Here is a 21038-nt window from a genome sequence, read left to right as displayed (position 1 = left end):
CATTTAAACATATTTTTTAAACTGCCAGATATATTTAGGCTATATATGCATTTATCGGAGCAATACATTCAATTGTGAGAGTGAGAGTTTGGGAAGCTTATGAACCCCTAGAAACAACAGGACTCGCCATTCTTGCACTCTCGATTTTAAACATACAAATCTTACATTTTAAAACCAATTACTTTATACGATGAAAATCGCAAGGTTGGTATAATGTCACATTCGTTGGCGTTTGTGTCTTTTACCTGTTACACACATGATTAGGTTTAGAATTGTGAATGTTATATTATACACCTTTTCAGGTAGTTTGGATACTACTAGAATATGTTTACATGTTGTAATGTAAATAATGTAGGCTACTGTATCTAGGCAAAACTAAAATAATACTGTAGTGTTAAAAACAGTGTTGTTAAGTAACTAAGTACATTTACTCAAGTGCTGTATTTACGTACAAGTTTGAGGTACTTGTACCGCTCGAAACCGCTGGAGACGCTGTAGTATGTAAGTGGCGCTGTACTTCCGCCACAAAATACACCAAAAGCAGCGAATAAGACCCCCGAGCATGGGCATAAAGGCATAAACAAACAAACAAGGTAGAAGATGGCGGATATTCGTGCAATAAGGGGGGCATTTTTGTGGACTGACGACGAGGTAGAACTTCTGCTTAGGGTCACACTAGAGTACAAAACGACCAAAGTACAGGAGAATGTTGACTGGGAGTCCTGCAAGTGTAAATATAGCGATATTTCTCGCGCATTTCACGCGCAGTATCCGAGGACCCTGGCAGACAAGGATTTCCCTCACGACGCGAACGCCATTACAAAGGTCCAACTTACCGCCAAGCTTAAGCAAATTCGGAACAAGTACAGGCAGTTGGTGAACACTGGGAGTCGGAGTCACCAAGGACGTGTTATGCTCTTGTTTTTCGAGCTGTGTGAAGAGGTCTGGGGTGGCTCGCCTTTTAATCGCACCATTAGCTCCCCTGCTACTAGCACCAGCTCCCCTGCTACTCGCACCATTAGCTCCCCTGCTACTCGCACCATTAGCTCCCCTGCTACTCGCACCATTAGCTCCCCTGCTACTCGCACCATTGGCTCCCTAAGCTCCGGCATCGAGACGGGGGACCTGGAAGAGTCGTATTCCGGACAGAGTGCATCCCCGAGTTTGGAGCGTTCCAAAGATTTGCCACAGCCACAGTCGAGCCAATCCACCGAAGGTCTGCCAGCTGCGGTTGTAAAGCAACGCAGGGATCTGCTCCAGGTATGTTCATGATTTCAAGCTTACCGGACTTGCTATATACTATGATACAGTACCTTCCACAGAAAAACTGAAAATGTTTAAGCTTTGTAAAAGTAGAAGGTATTGACAGCTATTTCACAACATGCCTTTGGTCTTATGTTATCTGGTGGCTATGGTCATATTGTGTAATAATAATAATAATAAATGCTCTGGTTTATTCAAGCCAAAGCTGAACAGCCACAGAATTGACCGGCTGAAGAGAACACTTCCAGCTGACAATGCAGTGCAGGAAGACATCCAAATAAAAAGGAGGATGTTGGGGACAATGGAGCAAACATCCAGCCGCAACGCAGACAACATGCTGCAGATAAATGCCAACTTTGCCAGCATTTCAAGCACTATTCAGGAAAGCTTTTCCCTGATGAGGGACTTAATGCGTGCACCCCCCCACAGTAGCGGCGGTGGATATGGACAATCCCAGGAGCACTCACCACCAGTCATGCAGTCATTACTCAATAACAAGACGTGAGTACTTCTCCCACCTCTGGTTAAAAATGACTGGAGAACATTATTATTTTAACACCCTATTTTCAGACGTTATATCCTTGTTAAACACCTGAACTTTTGAAACAACATTAATCTGGCTGCAATTTAGAAATTATGTATCTAATATATCATATTCAATCACTTGCATATAGACTCTTATTGCACGATTGCACTTTTTTTCTATTTTTCTTTTGTATTTACTATTTTTTCTGTTTTATTGTGTTGCTCTGTTGGAGGAGCCTGTGACCTAAGATTTTCATCGTCATAACTTCACTGTGGCTATGCACGCATGACCAATAAAAGCCTTGAACCCTTTCTTTACTTAAAGGGGACCTATCATGCAAAATGCACTTTTGTACGTCTTTTATACATGAATATGTGTCCCCGGTGTTCCAGGGAACTCACCAAGTGTCAGAAAACACAACCCTCTCTATTTTCCTCCATACCCAAATCTCTAAAAAAGGGGCTGCAACGGATCTGATAAAAACTGATCCAGATTTGAACACTGTCCTGACGTCACAGAAGTGGCGCTACGGCTATTGGGCCAACTCCACCAATCAGGAGTAGACAGCCATGGCCATTGCCGTTCGAAAGCGCTGGAGACGCTGTAGTACATATGCCAGGCCTGTAGGTGGTGCTCACTGAATCTGCCCTTGCAAAACAGGGGTAAAAAAGTGCACATTGAGCGAAATGAGGCATGGCTAAAATGCATGATCTGTTTGGTATTTAAAAAAAAAAAAAAGTATAAATATGCCTTATATGGGTATGGTCCTACACTATATTATTATAATATAGCATGATAGGTCCACTTTAAATAACTTTTATCCAATTGAAAACACTTTCAACACAATACACGTTTTAAAATGAAACAACTTAACACAGATGTTATCTGTTGTTTGTTTCAAAACAGAAAAATGGTGCCGCAAGAAGTGGAACATGTGAACAGAAGTAGCTCCAGGATTCGGAACCAAAAGCGGTTAAAATGTATAGATGATGGGGACAAGAACACAAATGAAGAGGAGGAGGAAGATCAGGAAGACGATGAGCAGCCAAACACATCCGAACACACCAAGAGAACACAACCAAGTATAAATAACATGAAATATACATGAAAATTATAAAACAACAAGGCCTTCCCAGCTGTTTTGCAATGTGCGAGACATTCTCTAAGAATATTGTCTATGACATTAAAATACACTCAATATTTTTGCAGCTAATAAATATTCTGAAAGTCATTGTTTGTTTGACAATTATGTCCATTTATGCACAATTCAGGGCTCGTGACTGTAACCTGTGGAAACAAAACGGGAATCCTCTACGTAGAGAAGCTGGAGAGGGGTAAGCACACACTTGTTTTTCTATTTCCTTATTCATGATTCCTAACGCCTTTTTTTTGTTTTTTAACATGTGTTGCTTTATGTGTGTTTAGGTGAGGAGTGTATCAAGAGTGAGGGCCGCTGGTTTGATCCCAAAGGATATGAGATCTTTGGGGGAAAGCCTCTGCAGTTTTGGATTGATGTAAGATATTTGTCCTTTTATACACGTTTTCTTCAAGAAAACCAGAACAAACACTTAATTGACAGCATTATCAATATGATCACTGAGAGGTTACTTGCCCAACAATACATCTTAAGCTGGCTACACACCAACCCGATTTTGGGAGTCAGAGGCCGTCAGGGGCATTCGCGGCGCCCTACTCAGGTTGGTGTGTCCCGCACCGTCGTCTCTTTACGGCACCTTTTGACACCTCCCGCGGGAGGTCAGAGAAAGTCGGCCCAAGCAATCACTCTGATTGGCTGTTCACACTACTGCTGGTAAGGACAGTTATTGCCACTCGTCGACTGAAGTATTTGCGGTGTGTTCGTAGCGGGCAGCGTAGCTGACGTAAAAGTCAGGACGCCTTCGGTACGCGTTCTTTGGTCTCAGGTGGGGTGTAGCGGCCTTAAAAGGAGAGCGACTGGACTGTAACTCAAATCAGAATACAATGTGATATAAATGAATGCCTTCGCAGCAGCTGGCCCCAGGCTCTGGAACACTGCCCCTCCATGTGAGGTCGGCCGAGACACTAGGGGTTTTTAAATCCTCACTAAAAACACACTTCTTCTCCCTGGCCTTCTAGTCAGAGCGGAGCACGACACCTGACTATTCCCTGTGTTTTTGTTTTTTATATTTCTGTTGGAAATTATTGTCTTTTATTGTGATTGTAGTAATGTGTTTTTATTGCATGTACAGCACTTTGGCTCGACCAAAAATCGCTTTTACATTACATTTAGCTGACGCTTTTATCCAAAGCAACTTACAATTACCAATTACAGGGACATTCTCCCTGGAGTAACTAAGGGCTAAGTGCCTTACTCAAGGGCACACTAGTGGTGGTGTTCCTGGCGGGATTTGAACTCACAACCTTCCGATCTTCAGCCCACCTCACTATCCATTAGACCACCACTATCCACTTTTAAATGTGCTATATAAATAAAACTTGATTTGATTTGAATGCAACATGACCGTGATGATAATGCTACATTTCCTTTTATTCTCCCAGAAATGTAAGATCCCGCCCCCAGATCTCACATCAGAGAGCATGTCTAACGTTTTGGCAATGAAGACAGAGGAGGAAGAAAGAGTGGCTCCTGATGTTGCTGATAACAACAGTAAAGGTGACCGAAACATGTTTCACAGATTTATAAGAAATGAAGGAACCTAGAAAGATTACAGTGAAATCTTCTTTTGTATCTGTTCTCAAGTCATAAACACGGGAGAGAAAACTATTTGGATCAGACTTGTAAAATGAATCACTATAGTATATTTTCTCATTTGCCTCTCAGGGCTTCCGTAGATTTGCTGAAAGCCATTTTAATCTATAGATGTGTGTCAGTATGGACTCTGTTTTATTATGGGCGACATCCAAAGTCAAGAAAGATAATTCCACAGCTTTATCTAACTTTAATATTCAAGTGTCTAATCTTTAACCTTCATTTAATTTGTGAGCAGACGGTTGGTGTACGCCATTGCAGGAGGATGCACAAAATGAAGAGAACGGAGCGCACAGAGTCTCGCCAATAGATGATCCCATTGATATCTCAACAACCGTCCAACCGTCAGAGGAGCAATTGAGAGAGAGGTTTACACAAAGTAATGAAATAAAAGAAGGTGGACAGAGAGAACTTCAAACCGAAACATCGCTACTTGCTCCAGCTACCTCAACACCAACAATCAAACCTGAACTCCTGGAGAAAACTGAAGACACTGAAACAGCCAGCGTTCAGACTGCCATCTTTAGTGGCTCCCCTCCGCTGTTAGTCACACACATAACTGGAAACACCAGAGACGCTTCCTCAAACACAGCATACATTCACGAAGGTAAGGAAGAGACTCTAGACCAGGGGTCTCAAACTCAAGGCCCGGGGGCCAAATCCGGCCCGCGACTTCATTTTATGTGGCCCCGCAAGAGCTTGCAAAGAATATACAAGTTTATTATACGGTTACATGCCACTTTACAGAAGCAGGTTGCCCATAAACTACATGTCCCACAATGCATCTCGTTTTGTGACATGCGCACTGAAGAGACTTGCAATTATTTGCCCTGGACTTCTGCTTTCAGACGTAGTTAATTACTAAGTTATTATCCTATCCGATAATAATCCAATTCAGAGGCAATAATGTAATATAATACATTATTTTATATATATATTATATGTTTATATAGTTACAACCGGCCCTTTGAGTGCAACCTTTATGCAAATGTGGCCCGCGATGAAATTGAGTTTGACACCCCTGCTCTAGACAGTTATTTAGAAGACCATTAGAGAAGTCTTTTTAAAAGTTTGTGCAAGACCACTTGGAATAATATTCTACTTCCTGTGCAGGTCCTCAGAGGAAGCTGGATGACGGTTGTCATGACGAAACAGAGGTAACGACATCTGGTCATGATGCTGCACAATTACAAGTGATGGAGACAGAAACAAGGTAAGGTGCAACACGCAAATAAACAAAGAAGCTTCATTTGCATCTAAGCAAGACATACGATTAATTTTTTCATTTGTACATTGTTGATTGTTTTCAGTTATTTATTTCTATATTTGTTTATTTATGTTTCTTCCACAGGGTTCCCCAAGCCTCAAAGAGCACTCCAGTCTCCACTTCCTGTAATCTGGATACAATGGACCTTGAGCAGCTGAAGAGAGAGAAAATCAAAATGAAACTAAAGATCATGAAGTTGCAAGAGGAGTACTACACTCTGAAAATAAGGGAAATTAAAAAGTGAAATAGTTTTACTGTGGCATAAAAACATGGTGAGCCTAAATGTTATCGGTGACCGGTTGGACAAAAGGACAATGCAATCACAGAGGGTGTAAACCTGTATCACCGAAAAGGACACTGATAGCAAAAGACAACCAAACAAGTGTTGTGTTGTTCCTAAGTTATCCTGCATGTGAGATCATGTGATCATCGGTCATTTGCTGCATTTAATGACAAAAGGCTTTTTTTATCCTTTTTTTTTAAGGTTAACGAAATATTTCTTCTTGAATTCTCAAAACGTGACATCATTTTTGTTGGTGAGAGAAAATGATTGTACTGTACAAGACAAAGACATTATCTAAAATGTGCATCAGAAGTTTATGAGGTAGCCAGCCGGGTTTGTGTCCTATGGCATCAAATACCTTCCTTCAGGTTATATTAAGCCAATCACTTTTTTTAAACCTCAAACCATTTACCTTTCCTTAACTTTGACTCTTAATCCTAAGGTTAAAACATGTTTACTACGACTAGTAGAGCTTGACAGTTTGACCACAGAAACATGAAGACAATAAAAACATGAGCCAGAAGTTAAGGTTAACATAAAAACAAAACAGTCCCGAAAGGACAAAGAACCTTACGCACATCTCAAGGAGACACAAAGGCCAATTTAAATACATGTGGGTCTTCAGTTGTTTCTTAAAAGCTTCTACAGCGACCGCAGACCGAATGTTTTTAGTAAGAGTTCCATAGTGTTGAATCCACTACTATTCTGTGTTTACACTTTTCTGTATGCATTTATGTAGAGGAACCATCCAGAAATGTAGCAATATCTAAATATTTTGGGATAACTTGTGATTGTACTTTGCTGATTGTACACATATTAGTAAAGACCTCTTAGAAAAACTTTCTTTGAGCTTTAAGAGAGGAAATGTACACATATTGACATTTAATAAAAACTCAATGTGTGTGTGTAACCTGTTAATGTGTGTATGATACTATCTGTGAATAGAAAACTGCGATCTGGTGACTAAAAGGGACAAATACAGAGTCTTTATTTCAGGGTATCATATTTACTCTCAAAAACAATATTTATTACCAGCCATGTTTGCATTCGTGTGTAAGATTAACAAATAGAAGGCATATCATTATTTTGTACATTTTGTATTTACAGATCCATCAAAGCAGTGAGTGTTAACAGTTGTTACTATAAAGACACTATTCTGTCATGTTTTCATCCTCCTCGTCATTTTCCATCTCCTCTTCATCATCTTCATCATCAAAGTATTTATCCTCCTCATCTCTGCTGACGATGTCCAAGTTGTCGTAGTCCGGGTTCTCGTCCACCTCGCTGAAATGGAAACACAAATGCTCAATCTACACGCTTTCAAAGAAACACAAGAGTTTGGTAACTTTTTCTGGACATTATCATACATGTACTTTGTTTGCTAATATACATTTCCTATAATATTAGTTTGAATATTTATATCAACCACAGTAGAATATTTACAAAATCCTTAAGGCATCTGTAAAATGTATGAAATGTCAGCGCCACCAATAACATGTATTTAAATACTCGAGACCAGCAATGTAGATGAAGGCCCAATCCCAAACCACGCTCTACACCCTGTGATGGCCACACATTGATTTAAGGTGTTTTTTCTATACTGTAGTGGCAGGGGAAAAGGTTTAAGGCATGTTGACTATCATGAAATGAACTATGATACCTGTATAATATCCTCGCAACTGCAGTTCTTAATGTCCACTGTTATGTACGGTTTGAGGGTGTGGGTCATTAAGCCTCATCTACATATTCACCTGTCGCGGCACAGGGCCTTTTTAGTGGGCGCATCAACAGGATGCCAGGGGTCGTGAGAGAGGAAGGAGGAAGCGTGTGTGTGGCGAATGCGGGTATTCAGTGGGATATTTAAGTTTCCTCAGCATGTATACATATGTTAAAATACAACTGGGAAGTAACTGATTGTGGATATTGCATCGACCGACCTGGAAGCACGTCTCCGTGGAGAGGACGCGCACAGATAGAGAGAGAGATTCTCTCCAACACAGGGTGAGATCGCTCCTTTGTGCCACGCCGATCATCCTATTTTTCTTTCTGTGGATTATAGCCTAAATAGGCCTACAAACATTTCCAGTTTTTTGCTGCCGACGGGCGCAGGAGCAACAGCTTTTTTTTGTCAATGAACTATGTCCTGGATTAGGCAGTAAAGACAATTTCGGTTTATCGCCGAGCTGACTTTTTGTTGGGTTTTGTTTGGCTCAAAAACTGAATACACTTGGATAACGTATAAAACCGGTCTTTGTTTATTTTGTGAATGTGTGCATATAGACTAGTAAATACACTTCCGTGGGGACTATTTTGTGGAAAGAGCAGATTGTCCGTTTATCAGTTCTGTTTACCTTTAATATATTATTTCATATCAAGAACCCCTTGCGCGTTTATTTAACACAGGTATATTTGATAGTTGATCGTTACAACCCTACACCCTTCAGTGCATATATTTAATGTATATTAATAGAAAAACAGACAAAACAATGCTTACATTTATTATTAATAATTGGAAATTGTGTGATTTATATGTATGCTTGTCCAAATCCGCTCCGTATCACCTAGTAACGCAATTTCTAAACCCTTAACCACTTTCTAGTTTGTTTCCACTTTAGAGTTAACACTGATCAGATACATGGCCTCTCTTAAATCTATTTGAGGTCATTTTTTCATAGTGACGGATAACCTTCAGAATTAATTTACTTACATATATTATCAAATATGGAATAAAACCTCTAATTATTTTCTTACTATGACGGCCAAACACATTTTGATCAGGACTAGTGATTCGTTGTTGTGTAACACGGATGATTGTATAGATGTGAGCTGTCGTTATGGCTGACCTGTAGTTGATATCCTTGTCTTTGCCATCCAGGAAGCGCTGGTGCATCTGACCGATGAACTCCTCTCTGAGCAGAGCCTTCTCCTCTGCCGTGGGCTCCCAGTCCTTCTGCTGGGCGGTGATCACTTCCGTAGGAACAAGAAGAGAGACAGACTTAATGATTATCAGGAAAAAAGAGGGAGGGAATCAAAGTAGGATCGGGAGAAGAAGACAACAACAGAAACAGGGTTCTTTTCACTTCAATCCACAAGTCCACAGAAACCAGATTTATTTTACAACCCCCCACTTTAAATGTTAGTCTTTTCTATTTACCTACCTTTATATTTATTTTATAGGTCTTAATCTTTTTATTTGTATTTCTGTAGTACCTATATGTTCACTTTGTTTTATGGGGTTTTATATTTTATATTGTTGAATCGATTCAGTTGTCTTGTGTCTTACAAGGGAGGCGTGTGGCGCAGTGGACTAGCACGTTGGTGTTCGGATCAGGGGAGCACAGGTTCAAACCCCTCTGCAGTCAGCATGTCGTTGTGTCCCTGAGACACTTCAACCCAAATTGCTCCTGTGGGGATTGTCCACAGTATTGAGTATGTAAGTCGCTTTGGATAAAAGCGTCTAACAAGTAACATGTTATGTAATGTCTGTCAGAGAGAAACCTTTATTTATTTTATTTTATTTGTATTATCATACATTTGACCTCCTTGTGTCTATAAACCTGATCAAATGTTATATGTTGCTGCATGTACCTTCAAAGTTCTTACAAATAATCTGAGGGGGTTTGTTTTTAACTTGTGATGTGTCATTTTGCAAAGCACTTTGAGCTGCATGTGTTGTATGAAAAGTGCTATATAAATAAAGCTTTATTATTATTATTATAACACCAGCCTCTCTCACCATCTTCCTCATCCTCCTCCTCCTCCCTCGCTCCGTCCTCTCTCTCCTGCTCCCTCTGCAGGCGGTCCTGGATCAGACGCTCCTGGTAGGAGTTGAGGAGGAGTTGTGTGAGCCCCCCTTTGTTTCCTGCTGGAGCCCCCGGGCCCCCCTGTGCATCATCCAGCATGGACTCCTGGGAGCGCGCCAGCACCTGGAACACAAGTCGTTTAGAAATGATGTAAAAACAACACTGGTAATCATGAAATAGAACTTTCCAGCACCGTCCTTCATCATGCTCTCACCTCCTCATCAGTCAGGTACTGGCCAATGTATTGTTCATACAGCAGTGGCTCCCTTATCCGCATCTGTTCGTCACTAAAATACTCTCCGCCTGGAAGAGGGAGGACAGAAGAGGACAGCATTTGTATTTAACGCACAGGTAATGTACTTCATCAGGTATATGGTAGATACAAGACTGATAGAAATGTTCGGGGTGGCAGCAGATATCTCAGCAGAAGATGTCTTTAAACCTCACTAAGTAGAACCGATACTATCTTTTTTAAAGTCTGAACTGGCGATTTTTTGTCCGTCAAAGAACTTCATATATGCTGTATATACAAAAATATGTTTATCTATTTTTTCCCTGGAATATTGCAGTTTAATTGGATACTATTAAAACAATGACAATTACAATTAAATAAAGTTTAATTTGTTTTACCAAAAACTACAACAAGTTACAGAATCTTCTCACACTCAAAAATCTTTGAAAAAGCCATTGACAAATTACAAATCCAGAAAGTTATAGAATAAAAAATGGATTGCAGCATAACCCACTTTATACATGTTTGAGTTTCCCAGAAGAAAACCGGTGAAGCATATGTCAATCAATATGTCAATCAATGTCAATTTTCTAGCCTGTCTTATTGATTCTTGTACTTGCGAGGTCTGAACTTGAATGAATTAACAAATCATCTCTTTCATTTGACTAAAGAAGGCCCTACCCTCCTGCAGGGCCCTGAGAGCCGCGTAGCGCTGGTTTCGAACCCTCGTCCTGTTGGTGAACGCTGCAGCTCGTCTCTCTATCACTTTGCCGTAGTGAAGAGCCCGTGGATCTGAGCTGACGTGGGCAAACACTGACAGGTCCTGGGGCTTGAGGCACACCTAGAAATGGGTGAAGAGTAGATAGATGTTTAACCTTAAAGCTAATAGCTCCTTTCAGCTGCTGCCAAGTACACCAGTGGCGAACCGTGTCTATCACAACTGGACCTTCTGTAGACACACACACCCCCCCCCCCGCCGCCGCCTGTAATATTACAGATCAACAACACAGATACAATTCTCTTTTATTGACATTTTATTACATTTCATTTATATAATTAAATCGATTTTTGTTTGTTTTATCTGAGTGTTTCAAAGTATGCTCTGAATACCTTGAAGGCCCTGAAGGTTCACCACTGATATACACACCAATGCGTTTGTATATAGAAACATAATGGAGCTGTATGGCGCCGGTGATGATGGCTGCCGTGTCTTTTGCTCCTCTCCAACTGGCTTTTTCCCCCTTTATTTCAGTGTTTGTTTACTTTTCGTTGTGTGCTTTTCATATTCTGTTCTTGTACATATCAAATTATATTTACATGTAGACTTTTTGCACTACTTTTTATTTTGTATTTTATTATATATGTTGCATTGTTGGAGGAGCTCAGGTCAGAAGAATTCCATTGCCATTTCTACACTGTAGCTTTGTGCATATGACAATAAAACCTTTAACATCTTTGAACACTTACATGGTACCTCTCCAGGAACACCAGCGGTCTGCTCCTGTACTGCTGCATGAGCTCCTCTCTGCGCTGATCCAGGGTCAGCTCAGCGTCTCCTTTCTGCTGGCTCTTCACTGAGCTGCCACTCCTAGCTATGGCCTCCACCATGTCATTCACACAGGTGGACTCTGCCTGGCTCACGGGCTGTGTGACAAGCAGAAAATAAATAAGATGATAAGTAGTGAGTATACAAAACAGGTCATGCTGCTGATGTTGGGGGTGCTTGGGACTTAAGACTTCCATGGCCATATCTACACAGTAGCTACTTTGCACATGACAATAAAGCTTTTGAATATTTGAACCTTGGATATCTCACCTCTGTGTCTTGTTGTTGTTGTTGTTGTTGTGGCTGACGTGTGTCTGCGGGGCGGTGAAAGCCACATATCTGGGAAAATGTGACCCCATTTTCTTCTGGTAATTCAGGCTCGTCTTTGCTCTCACACAAATTAGGTTGTGTTTTAACTGGAGGGTCTATTTCACCCCACATGGTTAACTGTTAGCTTAGCTTTCTGACGTGTTTACAGAGGAAGCTAAGTGAATTAGCATTAAACAAGCTAACGTTTATGTCCGTTGTTGGCCGTTATACTGTACTGAAAATGTTGTCGTGGAAACCGAAGGCGCTGGTAAATTGTCTCAATTTGGTGTGAACATTCACTCGTGAAAAAAAAGTATTAATTACAGATTAATTCCACACATTTGTTTCACTTGTTTAGCATTAGCAATGTTTTGCCGCCATGTTGGTCCGTCAAAATTATTAGTCCCCTAGACGGAAAGAATGGTTCCGCCCTGACGAGGCTGTGCTGTTGAATTTGTCGCCATCTGGTGGTAGCTTTGTGACAGAAGAAAGTGGAATATTATTTAAAACTTTAAAAATAAATATATTTTGAATTCCAAATATACGATATTTATTTACATTTAGGTGTGTGCCTACTGCCTACTGCTTAAAAAATATATTTGTTTGGCCTCAAACTGTGGAGCAGCCTCCCCTTGGATCAGCAAATTCCCGTAGAAATGTAAAAGAGTACAATTAAGAGCTATCTTTTAATCAGTTCATGTTTGATTGTTTTGTGATGTAACTCTTTTTGTTTTGTTTGTATAATTTGTTTTTGATTTAGTTTCTTATTAAGTTATTTTTAACTCGTTGTTATTGTTTTTAATTATCTTATCTTGCTCTGTAAAGCACTTTGGGCTGAATCTTGCACGTCAAATAGTGTACGTTTAAACTACTGCTACATTTAATCTCATCTTCAATTTCCACTTTCTCCCTGCTGTATTAGTGCTGATTAATATTAAGCAACCACACAATGCTTTAATGTTTGCAATAACAAACTAAATAGAGGTGCATCCTCTGTTTGCAGGACAGGCGAGTCACATACATGTTTTACTACGGAGCCAAGAAGCGCTCAGGATCAAAGAGCCACTCCCACAGAAATACATGGACTTACATTTTATATCTGCGTATCCAATCCACTTTTTATTGTTAGATAGTGTGTTGCGGACCAACAACTGACAAATACAGACTGTTAATGTCTCAGATGTCACACCGTCACATCGATGCTTTCAAAACAATTGTAAGAATTGCTCTAAAACTTGTCTGTCCTCATTCAGTAGGCTAAACAATGCGAGTTGTATTTTGAAAGTTTTAACAGGAAATAGTTTGTTCTCATCCTAGTTGACTTCGCACAAACTTCTCGCGTCAGCTTCCAGAAACTCTGCCAGTGTTTCGGTTGTATTTGTTCGAGATTAACAATAACATGGACGCCATACGGGAACAAAGATAATACCAAGGTACGTATTTAAAACGGATGAATGCATGCTGCGTAACTCTCTTTAAGAAACTGCTTTAAAGTAGACTGTCAAACCTATATTAGTATTACGTTACATTTAATTTAGCTGACGCGTTATCCCTACAATAAGTGCAATAAACCATGAAGATACAAACTCAGAGCAGCAAGAATCCTGCTGTTAGATTCACTTTGAATGAACCAAACCATCGTAAGTGGTGTTGCAATAGTTTCAAATAAGCTAAAACCCTTTAAGTCTACTACGTTTTAATATTTTTTACAAAATCAGGAGGATACATACTTTACTGACTCAGTAATATTTAACGTGAAAACTATCATAACATCAATACAAGTTATAGTAAGTTGGTGAAAAGTCGACTATATTTACTCCAGTACCGTACTTAAATTGAGGTACTTCTACACCAATTGAGTATTTTCACAGTATAATACTTATAATATTATAATATTTTACTCCACTTCTGAGTAATTTGCAGAACATTTGGGAGCATGGACATAACTTTGTTTTGAAAAGTGGCCAGGACCCTATATTCACCCATAAAACAAAATGCAATACACAAGTAAAGTAAGCCTTCTATTTGTCAGCAACACGTGTAAAGCCAGGATTTACAATGTGGGACTACAACCTAATTATAACCTTAAAGACAATATCAACACCTGCAGCCTGGATATTCAACAGGATTTACACGGACAGACTACAGGACAATATCACTCAACACATGTATCATCTGTCATACAGGATTTACACAACATGATTACAACAATATCAACACAGCAGGCCTTCTCAATGACAAAAGCAAACACTTCTGTCCCACAACGGATCTATGATTCAGATTCTTAATTGACCATCATCCCGCCCTGCTGCTGCAAAGCGGGAGCGATGTTTGCTTTTCTATTTTCTATTCAAAGTTGACAATCATTAAATGTATCACATGTCTAAATTGCACCACTTAGGCTCACAGAAATACACACCCAGCAAGTGCAAATAGACACATTTTTCTTGAGATCTGCTTTTGAGCAAATAGTTCTTTATTTATTACATTTCTTTGTGCATGGAATCTTTCCAACATTTAAAAAAATCATACTTTTAAAAGGTGGTGGGTTAGACAAAATTGGCCATTTCAAAAAGTGTTGGTGTCATGTCCAGCGTCCCTAGCGTAAATTACACAGATTTTTGCTACTGAAAAAGCTGCGGAAAGCAGACTCATGTTTTCCCCTTTGACTGGACTTAATGACAGCTGCACTCAAAACATTGTTTACATTCCAACACAAACACGCAGGGATATTCTGGGGCTAAATTAAGCCGGTGTTGCCCCCTTTGTCTTCCTGTGCAGTGTTTCATACAATAGATATGTCTCATGGCACAATGAGTGAGGTCATCTTGTCAGCTCTGATATCAGACACGTTTACATTACTATGAGTAGCCTAAGACTTGAACTGAGTCACAGATAAGCTTTTGGTGGGACCATAACAACAACTGCAGTGTCTTAATAATACTGTCTCTTAAAGTGTTTTTTCGTTAGGACCATAAGAACATTTTAACGCTGAAGGACAATAATACCCCCGCAAAATGATCGAAGACATGCTCTCTCATTTCTAGTCTTAAAGAGGCCCTATTGTGCTTTTGGGGGGTTTTCGCTTTCCCGTAGTGTGTTATGTAGGTTTTTGTACATGTTATTGGTCTGCAAAGGCTACAACCCCTCCAGAGGGAGAACATTTGGAGGGGTAAAGTGGACAGGGATGAACAATGCTTTATGTTATGAGGTTACACTAGTACAGTATTAGTGTCTGTTTGTTGTGCATGGAAACTCATGGCCCTTAAACTCAGCTTTGCAACATCCCAAGTGTGCGTCAATGTTTTTCTTCACTTCCTAGGTCCAAGCTTCGATCTGAATCCCTGGTAATAATGGAGACCGAGTTTGGAGCGAGTCCTAATTCAGGTGCCTTCATCCCGAGCCCCCATAGTGACGCCGTGGCCAATGAGCTGCAAGAGATGTCCCTGCAGCCCGCCCACAACCTGCTGCCAGTCAGAGAGAGGAAAGATGGTGAGCTGCAATGTTTTAACACTCAAATATCAACCCGCTTCCACTCATGCAAAGTTACATTTGGTGTCCCACAAGGATCATTAATGGGCCCACACATTATACAATTTCTAAAACAATGGAGCAGAAAAACTAAGGAATAATAGCCGCGTTCACACCAAGTACTTTCCTGTACTTAGTTCCGGCACTCAGAGCCCCGGCGCTTTTTACCCCAGGGCACTTAGTACAGATCGCGTTCACACCGGAGTACTTTTCCCTGAGGGAAGATTACGCAAATGAGCCGCTGACGTCACTTCTTCTTCTTCTGCTTTGGCTTTACTGGCAGGCCACAAACCACTTCACGGCGAGTACAGTAGGTGGCGGTATGCACCTTAAAGTTGTTTGCAATCCGCTACAAAACAAGAGAAGAAGAAGAAAAACTTCCCGCGTATACTGCGACGCCCACCCACTCGCTGTACATTAGGCGTCTGTTGTTTACCTTCCGACCTCAGACATGATGGAGATGGAGTCGACTGAAGTTGTGCTGTTTGTGCTCATGTTATACAGCTTTGTAACTGAGTTAATGCAGCCTGAGCAACTTGCGTACAATAACAAGCCGAGCACGAGTGGTGGTGGAGAACGCTTTTGGCAGACTGAAGGGCAGGTGGCGGTGCTTGATGAAAAGAAACGACTGCAAGATGGACAAGATCAAAATCCAGGTGGCAGCATGTTGCATATTACATAACCTTTGTGAAAGTAATGATGAGTACAGGGACGAATGGACTGCCTTACCGGCGACCCAGCTTTATGAGGCATCTGAACAGCGTGTAAATTGTACATTGTAAACATTTTGACAATAAAGCTGATCTTTTGTACAGTGCTTTTGTTTCTCTTTTATTTTCCAGTCAAGACAGGCAACATTACAATAGTGTACAGTGTGGCAATATAATAACTAAACTGTGCCAGGTGTGTTGTATGCACAGTAAATAGGCTCAGCAGCAAACCCACCTTTATTATTTATTATATATCTTCCTGAGACCCACTGCATCCGTCTGCCATAAACACTATGGAAACCTACATGTTAGTTTCGGCCCATAGTGGACTCCATTTTGTGTTGTGTAAAATGGGGGGGGGAATTAAAAGTTTGCAAATCCCCATGTCCTCCTCAGAGGACAATCATAAAAACATTTAGTTTTAGGTCAAATAATATTTAAAATGATATAAATTATCATATTTGTGTATGTGCCCCTGCCATTCCTCCACAAGGTTGCAACATTGATGATAAATAAATGACAAATAAAGCTTTGCCAGTTTATAACCGATGAAACATGATGGTATCAGAATAATCACTTACATGTGATGTATAGGATGCTACACAGGTCACTAAAGATAAAGTGTCAGGAGAAATAAGCAAGATACAGGATCTGTTTAACAGTAAATAGAAGTTCACATTTTTAATGTAAATAAAATAGAAGTTGTACATGTAAATTAACATTATCAATATAAAATAAAGTGTCAGTTGTATCAAGACTATATAATAACAGTAATAACAATAATATAAAATGAACTGGTGAGCATCTTGTCCTCCGTTTCCTGGGCCTTGGTGAACAGCACCATCTGATCCCCGTGCATCGACTCTTTCACCACGGCACGCCGGTCCTCCAACGCCTGGACGGTGTCAAAGAAATTCGCATCCTGTGTCCGCTTTCCTAAGAGGGGAAAATAAGCAAGATACAAGATCTGTGTAGTCGCCATGTCGTTTTACAACATACTAGTGTGTGTGTGTGTAGCTGCCGCTCAAAGTGCCCTTCTTTATTGTTTTGTATTTTTGAAGAGTGCTTCATGTATGCTTGAACTTTGTTTAATGTTGTTGAGGCAAGTTTTCTTACCGGAAGTCATGTGACCTCTAGCCCGGATGTTTACAATGTTTGTGAGAGAGTAAAAAGGCGCGAACATTTGTAAATGCCGGTCTAGGCGAATACGTTTTCATGCTGTTTCATAATTGTACCAAGAAGGAAATAAACATGATTGTGAACATCAGTTCGATGCGTAACGTTCTTTCAAGACAAAGTTACAGTGTGTGTACCTTTGCGTTTGGTTGCTGGTAAGGGGGACGACCAAGCGCTGTGATCTGGAAGGGAAAGCTCGCTTGTTTCCAATCCTGAGAGTTGTCCATCCTCGCCTGAAACAGACGATTAGTGCCATGAGTTAGTGAAGCAAATTACAGAAACACTGCACAGTTATTCACAAGTCAAAACGTTTTCATAGCGGCCGAGAATATCTAGCTAGCTAGATGTAGCTAGCTCAGGGCCGGTGTTAGCCATTTCAGCCTAGCATGGCTAGCTTGATCTACTGAGCAAATAAAAGTACATCTGAGACCATTATTGTGCAGATTAAAACCCCAGTGCATGTAGTTGATTTTACCTTCATCGTGGTCGTCATCGTTGGCCACTGAATCCGCCGTTTGTAGTCCTGCCTGAGTTTATTTATTTTTAGCCGGTATGCCGTGGGGCTGTGCACGATTCCCAGGTCGAGTGAAAGCTACTGAACTGGCTTCAGTAGCATTCCCTGGGTCGCGTCCTCGGCGTAGATCTCCAGAAGCACCGACACCTCCTCATCACTCCACCGCTCCGATGATTTCTTGATGCTTGCCATAACTGCTTTCAAAAACAAACTACTCTCCGTCGGTGCGCTGGGTTTTTGTAGCGAGGAAAAACAATGGCGGCTCTACACAACATTTTCACAGTTGTACGGGGCGTGGTTTGCAATTCGCCCAGCCAATCAGCACTGGGGCACTTTTTTCCCACAGGAAAGTACGATCTCTCAACGGGCACTAAAAATGGGGGTAAAAGTTCCCGAGATTAAGTACTCTTTTTGGTGTGAACGCGACATAAGGGGTACTAACGGAACTAAACGCGAAAAGTACGGTGAAAAGTACTCCGGTGTGAACGCGGCTATTATGTGTCTGTGATTATAAATACAATACTTTATAGAACAAAATCTTATTTGTTCACCTCATAGGATGTTGGATTTTTAATGAAACTGCTCCAGATGTGTCTCTAAAGCAGTCTGTGGAGAAAACAGTTATTTTGGCTTCAGATGTAAGGACTAAGGCTTATTTACACCTTGTATTAAACAAACACTCAGGTTTTTATTTTGGGTCCCTGTTTTCTGGTTCCTAATGTCTACTTGTGAGTGGGTTGTCACTCAGTCATGTTTTTTCAAAGGCTACAGCTTCTACTTGTTGTTTTAGCTACTTGCTTAACAGGAAGAGATGATTTAGTTCGATCTGTTTGGCATACTTTTTTCTCACGATCCTGGTCATGCTGTATTAATTTATTTCAAACTTGGCTATGCGACTATAAAAGAGTGAAATGCTTTGTGATATTTATCGCCCTATTCTTAATATTTTTCCATTTAGTTATGTTTTGTATGCATTTGACCAATTATAGCCCACTCCTGAGCACAAATTAATATCGATTTCATGCCAAGAGATCCAGATAAATCGCCATAACGAGATAAAGGACACGGTGCCTTAAGTGTAAACCCTTTTCCCCTGAATGGATAAAGTTTAATCCACCGGAGAAAATATTTTCCTCCTTTCTTCTCCTCAGAAGGACACATCACAGGGATCTTCAGTTTTTTATATTTCAGTTTCAGAAGTGCAATAGCACAAATATCTGCTAAGTAAACAACTGACAGTTAATTGAAACGTAGGCAAAGGACTGTACCAGTTAGACAAGAATTACTTCTATTTTACAATGTGGGTATGTCACCACCTGCTGGCAAATGCTAATACTACAACAACCCTTTTTTTTAAAATAGAAAACACTTGTGAACCCATGGTTTTGAACACAATACGGTTTGATGTAGTTCATTTTGAGTCTCCTTCAAGTCGTGGGAATCAGTCCCGGATAACCCCTTTTTATAGTGTGTGTCTTGGTTTGAGTGTGTGTGTGTGTGTGAGGTGTGTGCAACTCTAGCCCCAGTGTGCACAGTTTAAGAGGCTCTGGATATAGCGGTGAGGGCAGCTGGTCCTGCTATTTAAACCAGTTGGAGAAAGTAAAGAGGTTAAGAGCAAAGAGAGATGTAATATCAGAGGAGGGGGATGGGTGGGAGTAAAGAAAGCTTATTGGCTGAGAAAATGGGGAAACTGGGTGCAGGAGTTCTTAAGAGGAATGAAATAAAAGGTCAAAAGAAGATACTGTATGTGAGTTTAAAGAGGAAAGGTGTAAGGGCAGATACGGGCCTATACCGACACACTGTGGTTGTTGTGAGTTTGTTTTTGAGGTTGTTTTGGGTCTCTTTGTAGTGTTTACGCATGTTTTCATGGTTTTCTGTTTCTTTGTGTGAGGTTATTTTGTCTGTTGTATCTTTTATTGATCTGTTCTGGCTTTTATTAATCTCTTCTAGGTCATTTTGGGTCTCTCTGTTGCATTTTTGTGTCTGTGTTTGGTCTGTTTCTGTCTTTTCTTGGTCTAATCTTTCATTCTTATTGGTCATTTTGTGCCTTCTTTCCTAGTTTTTCTGTGTCTTTGAGGTCATCTTTTTTCTTAAGTAGTTTTTGTGTCTTTTCAAGGTCATTTTGTGTCTCTTTGTGGTCATTTTCCATCTCTTACTCGCCTCTTCAAGTGATCCTTTGGCAGACTTAGACCCTGCTAGGCCTGTTCAGTATTCCACACTTGTCCGCAATTAGCAACTTCAGCCAGAGAGACTTAGTCGACAACACATGCGCTGATGGAAAATTCACTGATGGAAAAAAGCGTCTCCTACTAATCTGTTTTTGGATTTCATTTTGAATGACATCAATAGTAAATAACTACATTTCTATTTGTATATATGAAGTCAGGAAGTACAAATATTGCACCTGAGAATCTCTATGGAACCCAAAGTTGGTGACTGCTTTTGTCCCATTTACATTTTCAAATGCTGAGTCTAAATATTGAAAGAAAAAATCTGATTATTGTATACCGAAAACATTCATGACCACACCACCAGGGGGAGGGGGAGTGGGAGATCATTTGACACTTGTTTACAGGTTTGTCTTGTTTTAGGAAGAGCATAGATGCCGAAACCGAAGACGAGGCTGACACGTACTAATAAATAACTGTGTAAAAATACATAAACCTCATTTATAGCTATGGTTAAGTTATTAAAAAAGGAATTGTTCCCTGGCTTATTTCAATTCTGTATCTGTTTTTCCTTTAAAACATTTTTAATTACTCTTTTTAAATGCTTCTCAGCAACAACCACATATGAGATTCACAGCCTTCACATACATATGAACTGTGACAAGCTAGCATTAATAATTAGATTAATGTCTTGAAGCCGGGATCATTTCCTTCTGTGTGTAGTGTATCCTCAGAGCTTTACTTTAATATCTCTCTGAAGTACTGAGTCAGGTTTTTAATGAACACACACACTGACAAATGCATGTACAGCAGCCACTTTTGGCCTGACCTTTGCCCTCTAGTCTCACCATTTCCTCTCAGTGGCATTACAACAAATCCTTTTAATAGATCCATGGACTTCCTCTCCAGAGAAAACAGATAACCAGGATTTCTAAAGGGTCAAAGAGGTCAAGCTCAAGGC

The 21038-nt window shown here is 40.4% G+C and overlaps 3 protein-coding genes across 3 annotated transcripts in view; 2 read left to right on the top strand and 1 right to left on the bottom strand.

Annotated features, from left to right (window-relative positions):
- Nucleotides 1-558: 558 nt before the first annotated feature.
- LOC117492460 (mucin-5AC-like) lies at nucleotides 559-7006 on the top strand. Its single transcript, XM_034142729.1, has 9 exons — nucleotides 559-1260; nucleotides 1463-1764; nucleotides 2696-2871; nucleotides 3061-3123; nucleotides 3215-3303; nucleotides 4328-4442; nucleotides 4777-5145; nucleotides 5652-5751; nucleotides 5890-7006. Exons 1-9 carry the CDS (start codon nucleotides 601-603, stop codon nucleotides 6047-6049), a joined length of 2034 nt encoding a protein of 677 aa, XP_033998620.1. The 5' UTR covers nucleotides 559-600; the 3' UTR covers nucleotides 6050-7006.
- Nucleotides 7007-7058: 52 nt separating this feature from the next.
- ccdc97 (coiled-coil domain containing 97) lies at nucleotides 7059-12649 on the bottom strand. Its single transcript, XM_034142730.1, has 7 exons — nucleotides 11940-12649; nucleotides 11591-11767; nucleotides 10805-10964; nucleotides 10106-10194; nucleotides 9825-10014; nucleotides 8932-9055; nucleotides 7059-7372 (listed from the first exon to the last, which is right to left on the bottom strand). The coding sequence occupies exons 1-7, from the start codon at nucleotides 12108-12110 to the stop codon at nucleotides 7240-7242; spliced, it is 1044 nt and encodes a 347-aa protein (XP_033998621.1). The 5' UTR covers nucleotides 12111-12649; the 3' UTR covers nucleotides 7059-7239.
- Nucleotides 12650-13278: 629 nt separating this feature from the next.
- Nucleotides 13279-21038, top strand: part of LOC117493542 (myocardin-related transcription factor B-like) — a 45105-nt gene continuing 37345 nt past the window's right edge. Inside the window, 2 exon segments of the mRNA XM_034144164.1 lie at nucleotides 13279-13411; nucleotides 15301-15470. Of these exon segments, the coding sequence (XP_034000055.1) occupies nucleotides 15332-15470 (139 nt within the window). The 5' untranslated portion in view covers nucleotides 13279-13411; nucleotides 15301-15331.

Source organism: Trematomus bernacchii, unplaced genomic scaffold (assembly GCF_902827165.1).
Source record: "Trematomus bernacchii unplaced genomic scaffold, fTreBer1.1, whole genome shotgun sequence".
Taxonomy (NCBI): Eukaryota; Metazoa; Chordata; class Actinopteri; order Perciformes; family Nototheniidae; genus Trematomus; species Trematomus bernacchii.
Note: the sequence above shows the minus strand (reverse complement) of the source record. Positions and strands in the feature narration are given on the sequence as shown.

Coding starts and splice junctions, on each gene's coding strand:
- LOC117492460 (XM_034142729.1), top strand. CDS start 601: ATGGCGGATATTCGTGCAATAAGGGGGGCATTTTTGTGGACTGACGAC. Junction 3,304..4,327: donor CTCTGCAGTTTTGGATTGAT/GTAAGATATTTG, acceptor TTATTCTCCCAG/AAATGTAAGATCCCGCCCCC. Junction 5,752..5,889: donor GTGATGGAGACAGAAACAAG/GTAAGGTGCAAC, acceptor TTTCTTCCACAG/GGTTCCCCAAGCCTCAAAGA.
- ccdc97 (XM_034142730.1), bottom strand. CDS start 12,110: ATGTGGGGTGAAATAGACCCTCCAGTTAAAACACAACCTAATTTGTGT. Junction 10,195..10,804: donor TCTCAGGGCCCTGCAGGAGG/GTAGGGCCTTCT, acceptor TCCCTCTTCCAG/GCGGAGAGTATTTTAGTGAC. Junction 10,015..10,105: donor AGTACCTGACTGATGAGGAG/GTGAGAGCATGA, acceptor CTTGTGTTCCAG/GTGCTGGCGCGCTCCCAGGA.